The following is a 23,655-nucleotide window of genomic DNA, read 5'->3' as shown; positions in this document are numbered from 1 at the left end:
TGAAAATATGTCAAATCAGATCTATGAATCATTTCTAGAAATGACATCGGATACAAGCACGGAATCATTGTTCAAAACAATTTCACTAAATGATTTTTGGTGCAGGGTTCGTGATGAATATCCACAACTTGCCACAGAAGCTTTGAATGTTCTTCTACCGTTCCCAACAACGTATTTGTGTAAAACGGGATTTTCAGCATATACAGCTACAAAAACAAAATACCGCAATAGACTTGATGCCGAACCAGACATGAGAATTTAACTTTCTTCTATCAAGCCTGACATTACCCAGTTGATGAGGAATAAAAAACAATTACATGCCTCGCATTAAATGAACTTAGTGTTATCATTTGTTTACTAACTCACTACTTACTGTATCTATCTCTTTTTGTATGATTATTAATAAACAATTCACATATAACTGCTTTTGATTTTAGCTTAGAGTTTAGGGTTCCGTTAAAAATTGAGTTTTTTAAAAAGGTTCCGTCACGAAAAAAGTTTGAGTAACACTGCTCTAAAGCATTTGACACTTTAAACCATGAACTGTTGTTGGCAGTACTGCAGTATATTAGGTTGTCTGACATAGCATTAAGGCTAATTAAATCATATTTAACAGATAGGTTTCAAAGAGTTTGGATCGGTGAGTCTGTTTCAAGTAGTGCAAAAATAACAGCTGGTGTTCCTCAAGGAAGCATTCGGGGCCTCCTCTTATATTCTAGTTACACTTGTAACATCTACAAATGCCTTCAATACTGTGATCACCATATGTATGCTGATGATACCCAATTAATTTACAGCTTCACTGTTCCTGGTACTGAGGAAGCCAATTTAAAAATAAATAGTGATTTTCAGTATTTATACGAAAAATCGACAAATGTGCAGCTTAAACTTAATCCAGCCAAATCTGTAGCAATTGTGTTTGCCAGTGACATTCACTGAATGAATATAGTTAATGATCTACATTTAATAATAGGAAATGAAAAGATTCAATTAAAGATGTGCAAAAAACTTGGGTCTAATAAGAGATCATAGATTACGATTTAAAGAACACATCACTACAAAACTTAAAATAGCCTATTCAACCCTAAAAATGATTTATCTACACAGACATTATTTAAATCAAACAACAAAAAAACATTATGCGAATCCTTATTAGTCTTATCTCACCTTAACTTTTGTGACTCAATTTATGGCCCATGCTTGGATAATGAAACAAAACGTCGAATTCAAGTTGTTCAAAACTCCTGTCTAAGATTTATTTTTGGTTTACGAAGAGGCAACAGTATTACTTATAAGCTTAAAGATGTAAAATGGTTAGATATGGCAAGACGTAGAGAGCTACATTCAGTTTCTTTTTATTATAAAATTTAAAAAAATCGCACCCCTCACTACCTTTTTAATAAAATTAAACTAAGAACTTCAGCACATCATGTAAACCTAAGACAAAGATATCTTATTGACATTTCAAGACATCATAAGGAAATTTTTAAATCACCTTTTTCCTATAATGCTGCGAAGCTGATAAATAAGTATAAAATTAGTGATTTAACATTGTCAGTCCGCTCATTTAGAAAATCAATTTGGAAAAACATTACGATGTAGCGCTGCATTTATAGTGTCATCTCTTCTTTACGCCTTCTTTTCTTTCGATCTCTCTTACTGTTCTCTCTCTCTCTCTTCCTCCCTTTTTATTTTATAAATATATTCTTATATATATAATTATAAAAAATAAATTAATAAATAAACAGTTTACTTCGTGGCTTCAACGTAAATGTTATGATGCTGAAAATTAGGCCATTTAATACCGCACAATTATATTATTATTATTTCTTTTACAGCAATGTAAATATCGAATTATTAATTGTATTGGGAATTAATAAACGTTATTATTATTATCATATTCTCTTTTTGTTAAAATATCTATTAAACTTATAAAGTAGGACTTTTGACAACTTTAATCTAAATCCTTTTAAAAATGATTTACAAAACAAAGTATCATGAAAATGTAAATACGTTAATTATTCTCCTAGTTTTTGTACAATTTTATTAGTGTTCTGTAGTTAAAGTTGATTCGTAGGGTTTCTTTAGGATTCTACTTACGCTTGGTTTATTATTTTTATTTATAGTGTTTAGTTTTTAAGTAGTTCATCTTGTTCGAGAGCCCAATTTTGGCCCCAATTTAGGTTATTTAGGTTATATTATTGTAAATCCCTGTAGTTATAATTTTCTAGAATTTGTATACTTGCTTGCTTTGATTGTCAGTATTCTCCTAAAATTATTGGTCTTTTTGAGCAAAAACAATGAAGATAAATATCTAAATATTTCGAAATTGTTCCACCGGGTTTTAAAAAGGACGCGCTTCGTGACAATTCATTCAGTTTTAATAATTGTTTAGTCAGTTTTTACCTTGGAAACAATTAAACGACAGTCAAGGCGAGTTAGGTTAGTGTTTTTGACGTTGACAATAAAAGTGTGTTCCCGAATTTCGTTACAATAGCATGGCATAGAATTTTTTGGGAAAGAAGCATAGAAAAAAAAGTTAATATCTTCAATGATCTTATCATTTCGCTTTTTGATAAACATGCTCCAATTCGAAAGGTAAGAGCAACAAAACCTAGAGCTCCTTGGCTTACCAGAGATATTCGTGAATTGCAGAGATAAAGCATGGCAAAAATATAAAAAGACTAAAATGGAAACTAATTACAATTATTATAAGACTTTAGGAAATCATACATTATCTTGTATTAGAAAAGAAATCAGTAATCACATATTAAATATTTCTCAACTTAAAAATACTTCTAAGCTTTGGAAAACCTCCAAGACTTAAATATTACTTCACAAAATAACAGTACTATTCCGCCAAATCTATCAAACGCTGAAAATATAAATAAATATTTCACCTTGTTTTTACAAACAGTACCGGAGTAATGAAGGGATAAGATAGAATACTACAACAATAATGTTTATAATTTTACAACAACTTCTCAGGAAATACATTCAATTTTATTATTGGTATAGACTCAATCAATTTAAAAATGTTAAAAATGTGTCGCTCTTTTATAGAAGATATTATTATACATATGATTAACTCTACCGGGTGGTGCGTCGCCGAGCAGAACGTAGGAAATCCCATGTAAATTTTTAGGGGGTCAGTTATTGGCTTCCCTGTACATTTTACAGAAAAAATTTAAGATAACTTTTTGAAGAAACCAATTTGGCAAACCCTCGTGCAAAGTTTCAAAAAATTTTAATAAGCGAATCTTGAATTATTTAATTAAATGTTAGCAAATTTTCGGTTCGGGTAAAACCAAACGGGCACCAGTAAAATGAATATTGTCACTGACCTGAGGAAAAATGTCAATAAATCAGTGACTATCGATATTTGAAAACAAGTATGAATTATTCAATCGACGAGAAAATAGCCATAATTAAGTGGCATTATGCGGGAAAAAGTTTTAGAGCAGTATCTGAAATGTTTTCAGTTTATTTCCCCACCAAGCCCATTCCGTATTATAAGTGAAAAACAATAGTGAAACGAACCTACAGTGACCGCCTAAGTTCCGCATAAATTCGATAAAAATTAGAGACATGATTTTTTTAAAAAACGCTCGGACCCGTCGATTTTTATTTTAAGTTGCGCATTATTTCACATAAATTTTTGTATACAGGGTGGAACAAAAAAAGATATGACGTCATCGGTCATTTTTTTAAATGGAATGCTATATTTTTTATTGCATTTATGAAATATAGGCGACATTCCAAGCAAGTTTCGTATAACACATCTTATCTCAAAACTCAACTGTTTCCGAAATACTTACATTTAAATAACAAAAAAACAAATAAGTACGCCTATTATAAATCGAGGATAAAAATAATATTATAAACACTGCCAATTGTTTCTCAAGTCCATGTTTCTTGGGTCCCTATTTAGTAGTTAAAATGATGAATGAATCTCCAAATGTTATAATTGTAAAGGACAATAAAAACATTGTAATTCATTCATAAATATAGAACTAAACAATATTATCAAAAATAAGTCTCTAGGTTCAATTTTAGCAATAGCATTTTATGTTTTTTTTTTATAGAAGTAATTGTAAGGTAAAAAGGATTAATTATATTTTATTCTATTTTATTTTATATAAGTTACTACAGGAGTTTTACTTTTATATTACAGTCTCCAGAAATTTACATTCAGAAAAAGTGGCGGTAAAATATCCAGTAGATTTAATAATTAATATTATAGACCACACGTATGTCGATTCAGTAAATATAAAGTATGTTATAATTGCATTTCTCAGTATTGACACAAATACACACTGACACCTTTGTAATACTGCTTAAAACAGAAATAAATTAGACTATGTGGAAGTCAGATGTTTTCATTAATTACCAGAAAGTTAAGCTAAATTAAATAAAAAACCAAAATCTTTACAACTTCCACTTGTCAGACAGTATTGTCTTAAAATTACTGGTCTCTATCGATAGAAATCCATGGGTCTGTAAAAAGGACTGCGTTTTATACGAAAGCGAGTCAGGTGAAGGTTTTGTAATCTGACGTTTTAAATAAATAGTTTATGTTCCTGGCATAAAAGTTTGTTTCAAATTCAAATTCAAAACAATGTATCGTGGCATAACAATAATATAACAATAACTTATTAATAATGATATAATTGACATATGGACAAAATAGGATTCTTTCACGATTATGTAACTGATAGACTAAGAAAAATAAATAATAAAAAAAACTAAGAAAAAGAAAAAAATAGCCAGGAAACAAGCATATATAATAACATATTCAGTAATATAAATGTGAACATGTGAAGAGGAACATCGACCAACAACCACCCAGGCGCCCTATGACCTCGAGATCAAGATATATACAAAAAAATTTATTTAATAATTATTTTGCTCTCAGGTTTTAACTTAGATTTTCTAAGTACATAATTTTTTTTTTAATATATTTCTTTTAGTATTTCTGGTATAAGTGTGATCCAGATGGCATCTGTTTAGCGTCCCTTAGCGTACAATATTTCGTCGATTAATATGAGTACGTGTAGCTATAAGCTTATAATAATTATTTCAGTAACCTCACATTTTAAAAATCACGTTTGTTTGCAGATTAGGAATATGCAGTCACAGTGGATAAAATTCAGGATTTACTGCTACTGGACATAAGATGATTTTAAGAACGCATGCAGAGCTGTAAGAACTACTTAATAAGAAAAAGGGGCCAGAATAATCGTTACTCTCTAAATAACTACAACCAAAGGAAACTGTCCAATTACTGAAGCCATTTTCATTACATGTGCTTCAAAAGGTAATTTTTAGTTAAGAATTGTGTTGCTAATTTTTAGTTATTCCAAAACTTAGTTGGTAGTAATAAAGCAACGTAATAATAACCAATGAGAACGTTGCACTATATATAGATTTTCCGACCAAATTCACATTTCAACAAAAAGTTTAAGTCTGTCTTTAGTTACGTATGTGAGCTACACCTTAATAAATTTACTATGTTTGAATGAATGCAGGGGATAAGTGTAATAATAGTAACAATAAATATAAACAAACTCTATTATTCTCCTAAATTTTTTTGCCATATTTCAAATATCACTCTGAAAGCTAAGTCTGGAACATTAACCACCACAGAGCGCTTGAATCAACTTTAAATGGCAGTTACAAGAAACATTTCCAAAAAAAAAAACAAAAAATGGACCGTTTTTTAAACCCTCTTTCAAGGTTATTTTCTCAAAGAATTTAAAAAATTTATTTTTTTTGGCTATTTATTTTCTAATTAAATTGTATAAAAAATTTTTTAAAAATAATTAAATATTCTTTAAATACATGATTTATTAAAATATTTACTTTTAAACATATGCATTACATTCACAAGCATAAACTAAATTTAATTGAATATCGCAGTAAAAAATCATTTTAACATGTTTTTGCAATCTTAGAACTAGATATTTATATTTTAGATTTCATGCTTTAAAAGGACTACATTAAAGAAAATAAGAAATGAGTAAATAGTATCTTAGCAACTAAATTTTTGTATTAACAACATACTAACAGTCAGTTACTTGTAACCTTTCAAACAAAATCAATGTGATAATCTAAAGATCATGATGTGTTTAATATGTTTAAAGAAAAGTAGTAAGATATTGCAAATAAATGGGAAACTTTTAAAAAATGAACTAAGTAAGATCTAAAGCAGTAAAGGATCCTCAAAATTACCGGATCAGTTTAATTGGAAATGTACGAATTAAATAATTACAAGGTCAGCTGATACACAAGTATGTATTTGTTATTTATATGAAATGTATCGGAATTTCAGGTAAATTTAATTTCGTGCCTACCAAGTTTATTTGATCAGAAGAGTGAAAAGCTTTAAAAGTTTTACGTTATTCAACGTGTTTAACCATGACTTCTCGCGGCATAAATCATACATGTACCAGTTCGCCCACTTATAATAATGTTGAAGACCATATAGAGAAAACATTGAGTCCTAAAAAAAAGAGCAGTTAATAAGAAACTTCATGAAAAATAATCCATCAAATCATTCTCAAAATTCCCTTAGAAATAAGTTGGTATTATCTTAAAGAAATGTATAGCCTATTAAATTTGTAGTAAGTCCTAAAGGAGTGAAGATAAATTTGGCAAAACCAATTACTGCCCAATATGTATCAGCTATAGGGAACAAACTTATCCTTATCTAGCAGAGCTATTCAGAGTATTAATAGCACACTGCGCGTTGCTACCAATAACCGATATCTTTTTTAACCTAATTTAAAAGAACAGCTTGATGTATTTTTTGAAATTAAAACAATCTAAGTGACGCGTTCTAAAAAAGGATATCTTCGAACAACAATAAAAATTTAATTGATTGTAATAATTTAAATGCTTTGATAAAATGTGTTAAAACATTAAGGGAAATAGATGACGAAGTACATAAAAAAATCGGCATAGAAGGCAGATGTGGACTTTTAAAAATTTGGTTACTAATCCAGCTGTGGAAAGAAAGTGGAAATATATCATCGATAAAATTGTATACCCAAGAATATGAACAATTCTAAAATTAAGATTTTTTTTAAATCGGAATTGCGGATATTGCACAAGAGTCCTAAAAAATAGACCGAGGAGAAGTCGTGGAAGAGTCACTACAGAAGGGCAGAAACGCTTTGTAGCCCAAATATCAAGAAGAAATCCTACAAAATATTATACAGAGCATCAAATGGAACTTTTGCAACCTAGAAGTATATATAATCCCTGTTTAGGAAATGGGACGAATGTCTTATTTTCGGATAAAATGAAAATCGGTCCGATGACAAGCTACATCCGTGCTGCCAAACCTATCTCGAAATATAAATAAGGTACTGTAATGTTTTGGGAGGAATTATGATTATTGAAAGAACTTCTTTAATTCCCATTCGACAAATCCTAACCAATCAAAGGTATGTTTTGTACCTGTAGTCAGGCTCTGGAGAGTTGGTTTTGGCGATTTTTTTTTAATTATGCAAGATAATGTACCTTCACATACCAGCAGAGTTGCAAAAAGTTTTTTTAGAAAATTATGGTACTGTAGTTTTGGAGTAGCCTTCTCGCTCATCGGATCTTAATCCTATAGAGCACAGAAAAAGATCGCAAGGAAGAATAAAGCTCATCAAAATAATCCTGAAAACCCAGACCAACTTATACAGGTGGTTTTAGAGAAACGGGGAAATGTTCCCCAAGGAGAAATTAATAACGTGATAGATAGCATACTTCGTCGAATTCGTGCTTACATTGATACTAGAGGTGATAAAATTATTAAAATTATTTTCTTCCTTTTTTTTTGTGCTCCTCTGGGTTCTGGATACTAGTCCAGAAGTTCGAAGAGAGTAGTTTTGAAATAACTCCAACTTACTTTAGGGTCAAGGTTAAACTTAAATCAAGGTCAGACTTACTTAAGGTCAGACTTAAATGGACAATAATAAATCACATATTAAAGTCTACACCTTGGACTTATTACAATAAGTTCATGGGTGGTGTTGACCACTAATCAATTGCGCCAATATTATGCTATTGATAGGCGGTCCAAAAAAATGCCATAGACTCTTTTATTAATCTAACAAAAATTCTGCCATATTTTCTAAACATATTACTAATCTTAGAACTTGTTCCAATATAGAAGAAAAGTCTCTTTATATTTATGCAGCAAAGCTCCAAACTATTAGCAAAAGAGAAGATCTTCTTCGTCAAGATATCGCAGAAGAAACGACATTATAACTACAGCGTGTCATCGCATATTCGTCTTGGAAACAGGTCACTACTAGTTAAAATTTATTGAAAAGCGGGGGCGATGCGAATTTTGCAGTGCTCAAGGTGTGCAATCCAAAGCCGCAGTCAATTTATTCGTTTGTCATGTTGTTTAACGCCATACAAATGTCTGGTCAAATATATTTTATATTAACTTTTATAAGGTATTCGACAGAGTAAATCACTTAATTTTGCTAGACAGTAAGGTGAAACGTAAAGGTATTGTCATTTAAGACTATACTTTCGCAGCATGCATCGCCACTCTGACAACAGATTCCGTATTGGCACAAACCTCGCTCTTATGGTCCACTGCTGAAGGTCTACAGCAGCTCATTGATAGTGTTGACATCCAATTGGGCAATTTTATTCTTACCTTGTTGGATTCTGTTGTCCACCAGTGAAAGAATCCGCTTTTCCACTGGAGAACATTTTTTCAGAATTTCGTCTTTTAATTCTGTGTTGTTTTCCTAAATCTTTTCATCCAATCTGGCCGAATTCTCTTTAAGCTTACACAAAATTAGCATTATTTTTCCAAAATCTTTTCCTCCAAACTGGCATAATACTTCCTTATTGTGGCACAGTTTCCTTCCAGTTTTGCAGAATTTTTCAATAATTTAGCTTGCAGGTTGGAAGAATTTTGCAGCAATTCGTTTTGCAAACCTTCTTCCACCTTTGCAGTGTTTTTAAGCAATTTAACTTTCAGGTTGACAGAATTTTCTTGCAACTTTGCAGCATATTTAGGCAAATAATTTTTCAAACCTTGCAACAATTTACCGATATCGCTTGCACCAGCAAAAACAAAACTGTCCGGGTCATCGTCTTCCTGAAGTAATGCGTTACAAAGTCGCTCCCGCAAGTTGGCATTATTTCTCGTTATATAGCAGCCCCTCTCCAGTACCCTTTTCAGCTTAGCAATTTTTAAATCCACCAGCTTTGGCATTTTCAAATATTTTAGGCCGATTTATTTGAATGCACTATTATTTATTTTTCAGCAATGTCCAGTTAACCTTCAATACTTACCCCACACTTGACACCAATGTAGCGTTTTTACCTTTCGTAAAGTTGTGAATTTAAATAATCGATGCACGAGAATAGTTAACTCATTTATGTACACACTTGTATGATCACTTACGGCTACTAGAAATATTTATTTTCACCGTATTTATTTACTATTATTTATCTCCAATTTAAATAGTGCGCCAAGAGTCCGAAGTTCTTTGCACTGAACTGTCAACTGATTCCCAACGGTGACGCGGCTTATATACTCGGCCAACCATGATTTCGGAAGATTTGTTGATCTTATACACTCTCCAGAGATGTCGTACGGTGTGCCACTTTTGTCATTCCGGAGAAATCAGCTGGTATTCTCGGCGTTTCCTATATCGTTACAATATGTTTAAAGAAAATAAAATGTGATGTATATTTTGAGTGAGATTTTTATTGAGTTTTGACTATCAAATAAAGAAACCGTTTAAAGGTCATTCAGAAAACGTGGTGGTGAAGTGGAACAGTAGACCGCCAGAGAGCTTTTCTGATAAATCCGTCATGTCCGACCGAAGATTACCAGAGGTCAATCGCCTTGGAGAAGCGAATAAGGCGGTCCACTCTGACAAATGTTATGTTCTTAAGCAAATTGTGTGGCCCATATATTAAACATAACGCGTGTGGAAACTGCACACCACTCGATGACATAATCTTCAATTTTTTCCTCATCCCAACACCAACGGCACTCCAGTTTATCTGCAATACCTAGCGTGTGGAGTAACGCTCTTTGAGCGTAGTAGTTACGTAGGATTTCATTAGTCACTGCATTTTCCCTCTTTCTCTTAATCTACATTGTTGCTGTAATCAAGAATATTGTGTAAGCACAAATGCTATAATTTCTAAGTATCCGAATAAAATCTATTGTGTTAAATATAGGTATTTAATATTATTTAGTAGCTTTCATAGTGTTGCTATAAACATAATATCTTAAAGAACAACGGTTTATCTAAAATTAATATTTGATACGCCATCTACTTAGATTAGCCAGGAGACAGGTTCAACTGTTGAATTTTTTTGAACATTCTACGGAAAACCTCAGGTATTCGTAAATCCTTAGCCACACAATGTTCCAGAGCATACTTAATTGGAGCACTAAACAATTCATGCTGCAGTTCACAGATTAAGCCGTATCGACTCTTTCGGCTATTGGAATAATGCGCCGTGAATTTATCCAATATCTAATGCGACTCTAGATGGACGCCGGCTTTTTTATTCTGTAAAGAACATCGTTGATAGTATGGCCCATCCCAAAATGTTGTACAGGTTCCATCAGTAATAAGTTTCAGGCCTTTCCGTGAGAACGGTTTCGCACGCCAACACCGGCAACGCCGCGCCGAGATGCACGTCTTGCTTTTGCGCCTCACTTGCCCCACCAAACGACCGTATCTCTGTTAGAATAAATTAATTTTTGTGGTAGGCAAATTTTAACGTCAAAAATATCGCCATATGTTTTTAGACAGAGTTTTGACGATTTAATAGTGTAACTTACAAAACAACGCTATTATTTTTTATGTCAATAATAATTAAATATATTTTTAAGACAGGATATTACTGTAGAAGCCGATACCCACCACCTATAATTAAATACTGAAAGTTATTGGCATTTAATTTATTATCTTTATGTAGATTAATAAAATAAGACACTTTATACCTTAATTTTTAAGGTTAAAAAGACATTTTTAGAAATAATAAAATTGTGTAAGAACTGAATATGTAATTAATTTAATGTTTTCTTATTCTAAAAGCAGATTGGCAAAAGTTTTTGAAAAAACCCTATTTAAAACTTTTTTCAAAATTATTATTCCAAAAAATACTAATGAATATGGCATAAAATGTCTAGTGGTCTGTCCAGTTGCATCTGCATATTTTCTTGTCGCCCATCTCATTCCCTGACAACTCGTGAATTATGAATTAGTAAATTGTCGTGAATTATTTTAAACACATTGGTATAGATATCAACGGATGGCAGCAACATATTTTCGAGAATGGTCTTATACTGATCTCCTATCAGATTGCTCTCTATTTGCCAAATTACTCCAGGACCATTCAGAGACATCCAACCACAAGCATGGACTGAGAATCGTCCATTCGTGGTCTCTGACAAATATATTATTTAGGATCGTATCGGGTGTTATCCGGACGATAAACTTTTACTTAGTACGAAATTGTCGATTGCTAAATCTTTTCGTCTATAAAAATAACATTGTTCCAGAATTCTCAGGTATAAAAAAAGGTCGGAAATATCGAAGAGTCTATTAAAAATTCGGATGTCGAATATACAGGGTGGCGCATCGAAGACTTCCCACAAGGCATTACAGGTAGGGAAAAAACTTTTCTTCGAAATCAAAACATACATCAAGTTTGTTTGGGAAGGGGAAGACAATTTTTGATGTCAAAAACATAACAAAACCTTTAATTCATTAAATAGGAGTTTTTTTTCCAAAAAATTTTCCCTAGAAATGGGGTCAATACCTCATTAGAAAGGGCTTTTAATTTTATATGCATCGTTTTTAGTTTTTGAAAACCAAAGTTTTTAAGAAAGTGGCGTCTAAAAACGGACATTTTTAATATTTTGAAGCGTGCAACGTCAAAACGGTTCAAGTTCAAACATCCCTTGAAACAATTATTAGGTTTTTCCATTACTACTATGTATGATTCTTAGCTCAAGCACCATACTGTTAGATAAGTTGAGGTGTGCGACTTCGGATAGATCTTGATATTCTAAGGTAAAAATGTAAAAGTCGTTTTGCTTTAACTTAAACAAGTATATTTAGAAACGTGATTTGATAAGCATGACATAGTATGCCGACGTCATGCCAATAATACAAAAGGATTTGTTAAAATTCGTTATTGTTTGCTAAAAATATTTCTTAATCTTCAGCTGATTCCTAAGATACTACTGTGTAAAATTTGGGAATTTTAAAATTAAACTTACGTGAGTATTGACAATGCAATTCATTCAGCTCCACCATGTATACAGCAAGAGGTTGAGAGTACCATGAAACAAAAATGTTTACGATTTACTGTACTGACCCATCTAATAAAGAGTAAGTTTACCCACCGGGGAACCTCAGTCCCCTTGATTCAGTCATACCAACAACCATCAGCATAGTTACTTTATATTTGTTAATAATTTACATATATATCTTCTTTCTTCGACGACTAGCTAGTGTCCTCTAAAATAGTTAAGACTACTCCAGACGGTCCACTGCCGCTTTCTTAGAATCCAAATGTTTCAATCGAGAAGACAAGTGAGGGCCCTCTATAACTCACAAGACTAACTCAAAGGAACTGCGCGCTCAGAGGGCATCCCTGTCGATTGCTACACAATCGACCACAACCTGGTAATACCTCGCTAAAAAGCGACAAACTCTGGTATACCATAAAACTCTACCATGGACTTATACAACAACAATATAAAATATTACTCACATGTCGACATGATTAACCTGTGCACAAAACAATCAGAACCATTCTAATATCCACCTAGTGGAGAAACACCACCACACCTGGTCAACTATGACCACTCTATATAAAAAGCTCGTTATAAGCCGAAGTGCCTGCCTCTTTTATTTATTTGGGTCTCTCTCAATCTCTGCTTATATTATTATTTATGTTTAGGGTATAGATTTTCAAGGATGTAAGATAATTCTCGGGCGGTTGAGACACTTTTAAACGAATACAGGGTGTTTATAAAATATACGTGTATTAAATATAATAAATTACCTTAGGATATTTTACATTCGGCCAACCTGAGAAAAAGTTGCGTCCTCGCAACTCGCCACTTTATTCTGAGTCAGATGGCAAGGGAACGCCATCTTTTCCACTTTCGCTTTGGGTATCATCTGAAACTCCTCCAGGTGGTATCCAAGGCTTCATGCGATCAACTGCGATCACATTGTCGTATTTCTTAGTAGAACTTCGCGTAGAATTAGGCATATCTTGTACTCTATATCTGTCGTTGGGCAATACTTTTTTATGACCATGGGACCAGCATATTTAGGACTTAACTTTTTACTTTGACCATCCGCGGTCTTATTCATTAATATTAAAACAAGGTCTCCTACTTGATACTTCCTTGCGGGCTTACGATGTTGATCAAATCGTCTCTTTTGCTTTAATTGATTTTTCCTTATGTTATTTGAGGCTTCTTTTCTAAGTGTATCAATATCTCTATTAATTTGTGGCAAACCTAATTCTGCAGATATTATTGCGTCACTTGTGGTCCGTGGAGTGTAACCCATTAGTAAGTACCGTGGAGTGTAACTGATTGGGAGATTTTTCAGTGATTTGGTGAACAGTATTATTTATGGAAGATTGAACTTGGTCAATGGATATATCCCATGTATCTTCCCTAGTACTAGTAGTCATAAGCGCGGACAAAATTGTTCGATTAAGTCTTTAAACTTGCCCATTTGCCCTTGTATCGACACAGCATTTAGGATTAACTGAATATTGTAGTTCTTACTTTTTATTTTTCAGTCTCAGCTAGTCGATAAGGTCTATACCGAAAAGGTTTTTCATCAGACAGCACTATGTCTAACTCAGCTGATTTCGCCATGCTTAAACCATTAATGGTATTCCCAAACCTATCTCTAAAGTCGTCTAGTAGCTGAAATAATTGGTCTTGAATAGTCTCATCGGAAGTCCCAAAATTCACATCTTTTCTCTCTAGTGGTGGTAACTGCTTAGTTTCCTGATCTAATTTTAGCACAAATTCATTGATAGGAGTTTCGTTTGGTTGACAATGAAATGCATGCACTAGTGGATATTTATCAGATAACTCCAAGTCCTTCCCAGATAGATTAATAATAGGAATATAACATTCTGTGTTTTTACTTAACTGAACAATAATTCTGGGTATAGCATGTTCTCTTCTAGGTTCATATCTCGCAGATGCTTCTATAAGAAGGTCTCCTTCATAGTCCACCTTACTGATCACTTGAAGATTGCCAATATGATCGGCAGGTATGACAGTTGACTTTAATTAACCATAAAGCTATCTTGCTTTTCGAAGCAGCTTGTTTAAAATTGTCACTAAATCTTAACTGTTTACTGTCTTTTACCGCTATCACTCCCGGCAGATCAGTAAAGGTCTGGCCAATTAAAAGTGGAACTTTTTGTAAATGATCAGGTACTACTAAAAAATTTACAATTCTATGTACATTATCAGTTTGTATTGGTAACGTTGTTTTTTCTAACGCTTTTACCTGATTTAATCCATAGACCATTATAATGACGTCACAGTTTTTCTCAATGGATAAATTTAATCTATTTACATCACTTTCGCGTATAATACTACAACTGGAACCAAAATCAATATATGCTTTACACTTCTTATTATCTATAATAATAATATCCTTTAAATATTTTTTATTTGTTTGAGTCTCCAGTCATAATACTTGTTCTGCACCAGACTGTTTAGTTCCTTTTGATGCACAGTTTTTCCTTCTTGTGTCCCATTTTCCCACATTTGAAACATTTAATTGACTTTACACAATTTTGTGCTCAATGCCCTAAGGAGCCGCATTGATAACAACTTCCATTTGATGTCTTGGTATGTGATTAATGCTTTATAAAATTCCTTCTGTGAAATTTATTTTGAATCTTGTAAATGGGCGCTTTAACTGTCTCGCGATTAGGTCCACTTTGCTGGGGTTTTTCGCAGGTCTTTAAAAAATTTAAAAGCTCTTCACATGTCTGAAAATCATTGGCTTTAGCAGCTGCTTTTACTGTAGGGTCATATATGCCTCCTACCATACATGACACTGCACTCTTATCAAATATTTGGCACTGGCTTAATAAAGCAAACTTTTCGTAATAATAATTTAAATACGATTCCTCCGACCGTTTGACGCGCTGCACCATTTCCATTAGAATATCATGAAAATCTTGTCTTGATGGAAAAGCTCTCTGCAGCTGTACCTTCCATTCCTCCCAAGAATAATTTATTGTTGGCAAACTGTGGTACCAAATCTGAGCTAAGCCAGTTAATCTCGACAAAGCATTATACACGGTCATTTCATCATTCCAATAGTATAAATGCCTTAGCTCGTCAATCCGTTGACGCCATTTGTCAATTGACTGGCGACGATCTTCTGGGTTAAAGTTAGGGACCACATTATCTCGAGAATTAAAAACCCTCGTTACTTGTTGATCTGTTTTGTTACTAACTTGAAGCACTTTTACCAAATCTTTTACGACACCAGTCAACAATAAAATTTCTTGCATCGCAGAAGACGATGCTGATAATTGTGACGTTACTATGGAGGAGTTTTCGCTAGTCCCAGGCATAACTACATCTTCCTCATCCGAGGACGAAAGTACCTGACAGATTCTTTTTTTCTTTATTATCCTCTGATCCATTTTCTTTTCTTTAAAAATAAAACAAGAATATTTGACTACACTAATCTCAATCTACCACCATAAATTATTATTACTATAATTAAATATTATCACAAATTATTATATCGCTTAAAAAAAAACTCAGCTAGCTAGGTTAGTTCAACTCCAATAACACAAACAAATCTATTTAACTAAGTCACTAATTATTAAAGTTTTTCAAACAACTTGTCCAATCAATGTATACTTTTACACAAAATAATTTTTTTTATACCCGCAAATTAATCTGTGAAATAAACGCTCAAAACTAAGAACAGGTGATAACGACACCAAATATTTTTGGTTGCTTTCATCAAAATCACTACCTAAGTTGTCTTTCTAGAGTCATAAATTACTTTTTTTTTATTATCGACCTTTATGCCTCTTACCGTTTAGTTTTGTTTTTTCAAGAAAACACGAACATTAAACATGTAATAGACCAAAGGAGGGAAAAAAGTAAATTCAAAGTCCAAGTCTCATAAATCAGCGTCTATTAAAGGTTACGCGTTTCGCCGCATTAGGGCATCATCAGACCTATCGAAATACAAAAACCACAAACTGACTCGTCTGATCGTTATTGACTCATACGATGCACGATGGTGTAAACGTATTTTATTTTATATATATATTTTTTTTATTTATGTTAGTGTGAGTCAGTGTGTGGTTTTTGTATTTCGATAAGTCTGATGATCTCCTAATGCGGCAAAACGCGTAAGCTTTAATAGACGCTGATTTATGGGACTTGGACTTTGAGTTTACTTTTTTCCCTCCTTTGGTCATATACTTAAGTCTCTTTGAGAGTAATGGATGATTATTTTGAATTATGTAATAGACCCCCATTTGTTCATTTAGGTACAATTCTTAAAACCTTTTTCGAACTTAAATATCATATTTCGAAAGCCTTTGCATCCTTTTTGTCAAGTGCCCACTCTAAGAAAATATGCCTGTGTATTGATTATATGAACCAGGCTACAGGGTGTGACCGTATAAGTATTTCAAATTAAATTATATTTAACGTCGTTATATATATTGCTTCTTTGTACATTATGAACTCGTAAAAGAATTGATTGCTGCACTCCACACCTGATTGTAAAATTTGGGTATTTTAAAATTAAACTTACGTGAGTATTGACAATGCAATTCATTCAGCGAGCTCCACCATGTATACAGCAAGAGGCTGAGAGTACCATGAAACAAAAATGTTTACGATTTACTGTACTGATTCATCTAATAAAAATTAAGTTTACTCACCGGGGAACCGCAGTCCCCTTGATCCAGTCATACCAACAACCATCAACATAGTTACTTTATGTTTGTTAATAATTTACATATATATATCCTCTTTCTTCGACGACTAGCTAGTGTCCCCTAAAATAGTTCGGGCTACCCCAGACACTCCACTGCCGCTAAGCAGTAAACATCTCAACACTCGGAAACTAAGATAATATATACCGAGATCTTAGAATCCAAATGTGTCAATCGAGAAGACAAGTGAGAGCCCTCTATAACTCACAAGACCAACTCAAAGGAACTGCGCGCTCAGAGGGCATCCCTGTCGATTGCTACACAATCGACCACAACCTGGTAATACCTCGCTAAACAGCGACAAACTCTAGTATACCATAAAACTCTACCATGGACTTATACAACAACAATATAAAATATTACTCACATGTCGACATGATTAAACTGTGCACAAAACAATCAGAACCATTCTAATATCCACCTAGTGGAGAAACACCACCACACCTCACGAACCCTAGAGTGGTCAACTATGACCACTCTATATACAAACCTCTTTATAAGCCGAAGTGCCTGTCTCTTTTATTTATTTGGGTCTCTCTCAATCTCTGCTTATATTATTATTTATGTTTGGGGTATAGATTTTCAAGGATGTAAGATAATTCTCGGGCGGTTGAGACACTTTTAAACGAATACAGGGTGTTTATAAAATATACGTTTATTAAATATATTAAATTAACTTAGGATATTTTACAACTGCGATATTATTTAAAAAATGGTTTTCTAATCAGCTCTTACCAAACATTCCTCTAAACTCAGTAAATTCTTATGGATAATACACCTTGCGGTTATAGACTTTGAAATAAAATACCAAATACTAGTTTCAAGAAACAAGATTTCATAACTTTTATGAAAATTAAGAAAATTCCTGTTCCTGACAAAATCCTATTAAAAAGGAGTTGTTAAAAATAATTAAAGGGTATAACTTAAAAAATGAGTATGTTATTGACAAAGGAATAGACAATACTGTTTAAAGATTGCCTCAATTTTATTGTGTCTTTAATCTTATTGAATTAGCTTGAGGTAAATTAAAGAAACAGCTTCGAAAGTGCAACATTGCAGAATTCAAAAGTGATGCAAGAAAAAATTGGTTAGAATACGTAATTAAAATAGAAAATGAATATATGGTTTTAACACCAAATAATAATTCGGACTGACGATGACCATTCTAGGTCTGAAGAGTCTTTTAGAATATTAAATATTGGTAAATATAGATGTAAGTGTTTTATTCATTGTATAATGCAATTTAATGCATTTGTAAGCCACATCGCATTTTCAATTAAACTTCATATGTAAAAATATATATCCTTCCACGCGTTTCTAGAGATGTCCCGATGATTCTGGAATGACAAAGAACTGCTGATATACGCGGCGTTGCCAATATCGTTACAATAAATTAAAATAAGATCATTCTTTTTGCCCACAAATGCCCAAAGCAGAAAGATGATGTATGGTATTTATTAAATATAAATATTAGAAAGTTTATTTGAAATAACCTCTTCGATAACCTTTACTATTAGTTTACAGCTGATACTTGGAGAGGCGTGACAACCGAAACGTCATGTTATCTTTAACGAATAAAGACAATGCAAGTCCGACATACTTTTACTACTAGTTTTACTTCTTCACTGTCTACCACATTAAAAAACGAATTCATCAGTGTTATTTTAATGATACTTCTCAGCTTTATATTGGTAGATTTTTTTTTATCTTTTAGGTTTTAGTCTTTCACTCCATGAATGCTTAACCCATAGTAGGAGTGACAACTAGTTGATAATTTTATAAAGCGGGTTTAAGTAATATATTCTAGCTTCAGGTTTATTTAACCATGATTATGATTACCGTCCAGCATAAGTCCCTGACGTCATTTTTGTTGACAGCTTGTCAAAATCTGTCATTACTTTTTTGTATTAATGCCAGACAACTCTACCATGTCACAATTTTTTTTTCTGAAATTTGTATCTAGAGAGTTTACATAAAATGTTTTGGTAAAACGGCCAAATAGTTTTTGTTAAGTGCAATAAAATTAATAAGATGATAAGGGGCAGAACCGTTTTTACTCTTTAGGGTCAAACACACCCTTATCAAAAGGATTATAAAATTACTTCTTTTGAAATTCTACAAACCTTCATAAGATTATTTCGGTTTATTATTAAGAATAATTAATTTTCGATATTTTGATTGGTTGTCGTGAAATAATGGCGGAGAATAATATGTATCGGTGTCCAAAAACCTTTAATCTAAATGTTTGTTGTCACTGCAACTATGGATTTGCTCGAAAGTAAATAGTTTATTTCAGTCTCCAACATCAAAAGTTGAAAAGCTCAATCCTATTTTTTTAATTGCCTTGGGTGCTCACAACTAGCATTTTTTAATTAAATATGACAATCCTATATGACTTTGCTTTAATTATATTTTATTTATTTTCAGGTTTAACTAACCATGTTGTGCTTCTGCAATGGGCGATGAAAAAGCGCATCCGATGTGGATAACTCTACTTCAAATAGCATGTCTTCTGTATTTTATTAGTTCAGTTGATTGTACAATATGTCCAAGTGGTTGTACTTGCGAAAATGAGATTCTTAAAACCAATTGTTCGGGAGCGGGACTATCAGTGGTACCAATACAACTTAATCCAGAATTACATGTGATGGATATATCACGTAATAAAATCACCCAGTTGCACTATACATTTACGTTCTACGAAAAGCTTCAATATTTAAATGTTTCAAATAATAGGGTCAAAGTAATTGGAAGCGGTAATTTCAAGACCCAAAGAGAATTAATGATACTTGATTTAAGTAACAATCTAATTGATATTTTATATAAATCATGTTTTGAAGGTTTATTGCAACTGAAGGAGTTAAATCTTAGCAATAATAGACTGGAAAAGATTGAACAGAGTGCTTTTAAAGATTTAAGCAATTTAACAATCCTTAGAATGGATGGAAATCAATTAGATTATCTGGAAGAAAAAACTTTTAAAGAAACGCCAAACCTTAAAGCACTATTTTTAAATGACAACTCTTTTATAGAAATACCTCTAGAACTTACTTTTTTAACCCATCTTAGAATACTATCAATGTCAAGGAACCTAATTGAGATCATTGAAGGTGAAAGAATGCCCAATCTCCAAGAGCTGCATTCGTTAATCTTAGATCAAAACCTTATTCAGAATATTACATTTAAAGGTTTTGATAATATGCTAAATATATCTCACTTGGATCTAAGCGACAATAATTTAACAACATTACCTACACTTCAATTATCCAAATTACATAAACTTGTGTATCTTAGGCTTAATGGAAATAAATTTACTAAATTTACTCCAGTTGCATTTAGAGGACTTTTCCACCTAAAATTTTTGATGCTAAATCGACTTGAAACTTTAGAGACCATAGATTCGAGAGCATTTGTAGATAATATAAATTTAGAAAAAGTTAGCATGGATTATAATTATAAAGTAAAATCATTGCCTTCCAGACTATTTCACGGTAATCGAAAATTAAGATACCTATCCATTAGATATAATGCGATAAGATTTTTAGTAGCCTCACATTTTCCTCTCGACCAACTAGAACACTTAAGAGTGGGTGGAAACCCTCTTGAGTGTAACTGTTCAATGGGATGGCTCTGGATGATTCTTCGAGAATCAAAACCTCAAAATCATGAAAACAGTAGCGATTATTCCGATCCGTTCAACGACTCTAAGATTCTTGTAAGGCTTGAAAATGAATTAAAGCTAGATATCAATGATATTATTTGTGAAAGTCCTGAAGAGATGCATAATAGGAAACTAATAAGTGCTACTGAAAGCCAAATGGATTGCTCAATGAGTTGGGCAGTTATTATATCCATAACATTGACTACTATCATTATTGTTGGTGCAATTTTTGGGCTATTTTTCTTTTTACCTAGAAAAAGCTCCAATAGGAGAAACACTAACTGGGAACCTTCTAGAATTATAAAAAGCAACTATAATACTCCCCCACCACTTCCACAGCCTCAAAGAATATTACCAAATATTCATGACCATCAGCACGAAAAATATATTAGTATGCCTCAAACTGTACATGAAAATCAACATTCGTCCTTTTGGGACCCATATGAACAGGGTTCGCATAGTATAAATTGTAATATATATGAACAACTTAATGATCATCGTAGTCGACCTCATATTGTTTATGTGTAAATATTTTTATATTATACTGTAATATATTAAAAATAGGTTAAATTGCATTTATTTTTCATATAAAAAATGATACTAAGGGTTGTAAACTAATTATTAGTTAAAATATTTATACTGGAAAATAAAAAAATCTTATATATTATTTATATTATTAATGAATTAAAGGAAATGCAATAAAAATGTTTATGTCTTTCCAATATAAACAAAGGAGTAAAAATTTTATTTCTACCCCAACATAATTAGGTATTCCAATTAATTTGACGGAAATACTAAAATAGCAATACACTGGACCAACAATTCACTTAAAAAAATGAAAGTAAACAAAGAATACCAACCTCTGTTCGAGTCTACTGTAGGGCAAATGCTTCTCAAACGTATCCGGCCTACAACCATGTTTCTCCGAATTGACCCTTTGAACAGTCCAGGGCGCGAATTCCGTGTATTCTTGACTTCTAGGCGACATATCGTTTTTGATATTTTGGCATTCCGTGTACTGTTTTCAACACGACTCAAAGACAACACGTCGAGTCGTGTCGACTTGTGTAGTCCACACGACCATAGATTAATACTACTTAGGCAGGAAATTCCCGTAAGAGCAAATAGAACACTGAACGTAGATTGACTCTTGCGCACCCTGATTTCGAGTAGTACTAACCGGAAGGGAAAATGGGTTTGCGACGTCATAATAGCAAGTAATTTAAAATTTGATTATGGCGCCAAATTTGAATTTCGCTCTACTATACCGTGCGGTTAAAGTTTGCGGCAAATGCGAGGTTCTTTTCGAAATTATAGTACGAAAGTAGAAAAAGTGACAAATCGAAGACTTTATTTAATATAGGAACAAAAAACACTTTTTTAATCTGCCTGAAAAAGTGTTAAATTGGGACTTTTATTGTCCTCATATTAAATAAATTCCTCGATTTGTCCCTTTTTCTGTTTGCGTACTATAATTTCTGAAAGACCCATACATTTCCTACTAGATGCATCATAGGTCTGGGTTAGGTACGTCATCATAGGTACAAAATGTACTACTATATAACGAGAAGACATTATAGCAAAAAATTCACATGTTACGCAATAAAAGTTATCAGTTGTACACCCTTGTTAAAACATTAAAAATATAAAAATTCTTCCATATTCTTTAATGTATAAACTTATAATTTTAATTGGAAACTTGGTTATATCAAGATCAAATGTTGTAAGTTGCGTAAAAGGGTTTATTTAAGGTGTTACAAAAGGTTATACAGGGTGTCCCGAAATTATATTGCAATATTTTACCAGCCGCAGCTTTGTCTAAAAATAAGACAAAAAGTCCATATACAGTATGGTTCAAAAGTGCATCGTTTTTAAGTTACAGGGTGTTTTATGAATCATGTTAAAGATGGTTTTTTGTTAATATATCCGGAACGCCTAGTTGCAATCTTTTGAAATTTTCAACATTTACTATTGGTTTTATTAAAAATTTATTTTATTAAAAATATTGCAACCATTTTTGCCAAAATGTATACAGGGTCGTGTAAAATAAGTGGTCGGTAAAGTTTAAATTGTTAAAGCTTTTTTGCTAGCAACTCCGTGATAATTTTGGTATTAGAATTGGAAAGAACATACATTTTTACATAAAAAAGGTGCTCTTGTCTAATTTCGATAGGAGCTTCCGTTTTCGAAAAAATCAATTATTAATAAATCATGAATTGGTATTTCAAAAAGTAACTACAAATAACATCTTGTAAAATAATAGTTGGCTGTGTTTGTTGACAATTAGTTTATTTGTTAAATTTTGTTTAACGTTTTGTTGACATTTCACATTTTTTAAATTTGCTTTGGCAAAGTAAATTAGTTCTTTTTTGTGATTAATTTTTCAAAAATTATGGATAGATTTACTAATCAAGAGTTAGCTGACATGCATTTTGTTTATGGTTTGTGCAATGTCAGTTCTTTAGCGGCTGTCCGTGAGTATCGCCGAAGATTTCCCCTAAGACATGTTCCAGATCGTCAAGTTTTTATAAACACTCACCGAAATTTATGCAATAACGGAAGTTTTCAAAGAGCTCGTGGACAAGGCAGGCCACAAGAAGATTATAATTTAGAAAATGTTTTAAATGTTTTTGAAGAAAATCCGGGGGCAAGTATAAGAAATGTGTCAAGAGCCACACATATCCATCGCTCTATAGTAAGTAATAAAAAAAATTTCTTATTGTTACGATAGTAATTTAATTTTTATTAGATTGGAAGAATGCTAAGATCCCAAGGGTTACATCCGTTTCATTACCAGCGGGTCCAAGATTTAGAGCCAGACCATTTTCCATTAAGGATCCAATTTTGTCAATGGGTAATTAATAATCCAAACTTAATTCCTTCCATTTTATGGACGGACGAAGCCACTTTCACACGAAATGGTTCATTTAACATGCATAATATGCATTTTTGGGCAGATCAAAATCCATGAG

At 32.5% G+C, this 23,655-nt stretch overlaps 1 protein-coding gene across 1 annotated transcript in view; it reads left to right on the top strand.

Annotated features, from left to right (window-relative positions):
• LOC126748330 (leucine-rich repeat-containing protein 4C-like) overlaps window positions 1–21,400 on the top strand; it is a 190,383-nt gene extending 168,983 nt beyond the window's left edge. Inside the window, exons 3-4 of the mRNA XM_050457481.1 lie at window positions 5,119–5,317; window positions 19,450–21,400. Of these exons, the coding sequence (XP_050313438.1) occupies window positions 19,478–21,211 (1,734 nt within the window). The 5' untranslated portion in view covers window positions 5,119–5,317; window positions 19,450–19,477 and the 3' untranslated portion in view covers window positions 21,212–21,400. The remainder of the gene's footprint in view (window positions 1–5,118; window positions 5,318–19,449) is intronic.
• The last annotated feature ends 2,255 nt before the right edge of the window (window positions 21,401–23,655 follow it).

This window comes from Anthonomus grandis, chromosome 22, assembly GCF_022605725.1.
Source record: "Anthonomus grandis grandis chromosome 22, icAntGran1.3, whole genome shotgun sequence".
NCBI lineage: Eukaryota > Metazoa > Arthropoda > Insecta > Coleoptera > Curculionidae > Anthonomus > Anthonomus grandis.
The sequence above is the reverse complement of the archived record's forward strand: the minus strand, read 5'-3'. Positions and strand labels throughout refer to the sequence as shown.